At 43.0% G+C, this 2,335-nt stretch overlaps 1 protein-coding gene across 1 annotated transcript; it reads left to right on the top strand.

Annotated features, from left to right (window-relative positions):
* Positions 1 to 352: 352 nt before the first annotated feature.
* LOC123073847 (uncharacterized) lies at positions 353 to 1,133 on the top strand. The gene is made up of 2 exons (XM_044496860.1): positions 353 to 466; positions 755 to 1,133. The coding sequence occupies exons 1-2, from the start codon at positions 356 to 358 to the stop codon at positions 1,019 to 1,021; spliced, it is 378 nt and encodes a 125-aa protein (XP_044352795.1). The 5' UTR covers positions 353 to 355; the 3' UTR covers positions 1,022 to 1,133.
* The last annotated feature ends 1,202 nt before the right edge of the window (positions 1,134 to 2,335 follow it).

Here is a 2,335-nt window from a genome sequence, read left to right as displayed (position 1 = left end):
GCTTAGCTGTAACTTGGCCAGTTTCCGGTGACTTACCTGCCGGTTTTCAACAAATTTTCTATATTCCCTTGAAATCTACACCTGTTGTTCCATCATAGTTTTGTTTATATTGGTTTTCATCACATCAGAAGTTATACTAGTTCGGGCAGATGTACAGTACTAGTTCGCCATTCGTTGGTGCTATAATGGTTGTCTTTCACCTATCGAATGTTCTTAAGTTGAAACCATGATCCTCTGATGCATATATGTTTAAGTCCAAACATCTTGCCTATGTTCCCACATTGCTGGCTTAGCTTGATTACTCTCATGGCTAATTGTGCTGACTAGAAGTTGTGTTTTTGCTCCATAGGACATAATGAAGCCCGGGGCAACCATGGAGACGAGGAAGGCGAGGGTTGACATGCACAGAGGGTCGATGCGATGCTGCCAAGACTTTGGCCTAGCAAGAGCTGGACCTATCCAAGAGGTATAATGCATAAAAAAACTTATAAATACACAAGGGTTGTTATTAGGACCTGGCCATCTTGAATCTCTTCTTGTTTGTTGTTGTTTCTTTCCAAATTCTTCACTCTGTATGTATAGTAGAGTGGTCATAAGAGTAGAGTTATGGGAGACAAAAGGAATTCTCTGTTAGTAGAATCGTTTTTCTTCTTTGCATCTGGGGACGGCGGGTGTTGATTTGTGACACTTGTTGGACAGTAGCAGCAGCTCATGCTTGTCAATGTTGTAAGTAATCAATCCCTCATCTCTGCAGCTCGCACAAGCGGCCGGCCGCCTCCTCAGCAGCGCCACCACCCGTGCGTTTCACACCATCTGGACCTCCCCTGAGTGCAGACGACTGCCTGCCTCGCCACCGCGTGCTCCCGGCGCTCCAGCGCACCAAACAGCAGCGTGCGAGCTCACGAACGAGGGCCCTGCAGCCGACTTCCACCGGCGACAGCTAGGGGAGGGAGGGGAGCTTCGGGTGGCGGCTAGGGTTTCGCCACCCAAGTTGCCCCTGGGAGCGACGCGGGCTCGTTGATGTCTGTGTTGGTGACACTAATCTCTCACTTTGTGAGACACCACTTTAATAATCCTGAAGTAACAAGCAAAATACAGTTGTCAGTTTTATTCATGCTGAGTCGCGTGACTGTTTGTACTCTTGACTACATAAGTCACTTTGAGCCTTTTGCACTCCTGCCTTTATAATGATCACCAATAACTCCCATGTATGAAACTGTAGTTGTCGAGCCCTTGCCGTTTCCTTTTGGTCAGATTTCATCAACCATGAATGTTCAGAACACGTAAAATTGCTTAGTGATCTACATTAAATTCTGAAATCTAGGGTGTCGGATCATTCCTGGTCATTAGTGGACGCTATGTGTGATACGTTTGATGATATCCTTATTCTAGAGTAGCAGGTATGTTCCGATAATTCAGGGTAGTGCTTGCATGTTTAAAATATTCTTCTTGTATTATACATCTAGAGAAATTTGCGTATTCTCTGTGGAGGCATGAAACTATTACAGTGGTTAGTACAGAGCTGATGCTGGCTTTATGTTAGTAGTAGTGATTTTCTGGTGGCAGAAAAATTTGGGGTTAATGATGGGTTGATGATGCTCGAGGGTTTTACCAAGATGATATTATAATCTTGCATATTTACGTTTTATCAAGATGATTTTATAAGTTGTTGAATGCTTTTAGGCCTGCAATTATTTGCATTTTTATTTCGTCATTGCATACTTGTTCTGTTTGCTGCACGACTGTTGTAATTAAATTGATTTGTTAGGTTTGTGAAGCAGTTTAAAGTTTTTTATGCATTCTTCTTTCATGTGTGGAAGTTCTGGTCGTTCAAGTTTGTTTCCGTGCTAGTTTTGTTCTGACATGTTAATCTCATGTTTGACCACAACTGAATCTTCAATGCAAACAGAGAAAGTCCTTATACTGAATTAGCTTGTTCTGGTTTACTATTTCTGGTACGGAGGGATGGATTAGTTCTGCATATGTAAGATACAATGTTCCAGTTCATCAGTTAGTATTTTAGGACTAGCATAGTGCTTTGCATGATGGTAAAAATACTTAGCTAGTTAATTACAACAATCAACATGACAATATCCTACTCTTGCTAGTCGTGCTTTGGGAATCTTATTACCCCGTAAGTTTGGTACGCTGACCACAACATGGTAGTAATGTCAGAGTTGAGCCCAGCACTGATCAGTGACCACTTTGCTCTGCTTGTTATCTCAGGATTGTTGCTAAATCCCAGGGCCGCTATTCTACCTTGAAGGAAAAGGGGGCCTCCTGAAGTTCATTGAGATGGCTCAAGGACAATGGTCATATGGTGATTGTGGTGGCC

The sequence above is a fragment of the Triticum aestivum genome, chromosome 3D, assembly GCF_018294505.1.
Source record: "Triticum aestivum cultivar Chinese Spring chromosome 3D, IWGSC CS RefSeq v2.1, whole genome shotgun sequence".
NCBI classification, from domain to species: Eukaryota; Viridiplantae; Streptophyta; class Magnoliopsida; order Poales; family Poaceae; genus Triticum; species Triticum aestivum.
Note: the sequence above shows the minus strand (reverse complement) of the source record. Positions and strands in the feature narration are given on the sequence as shown.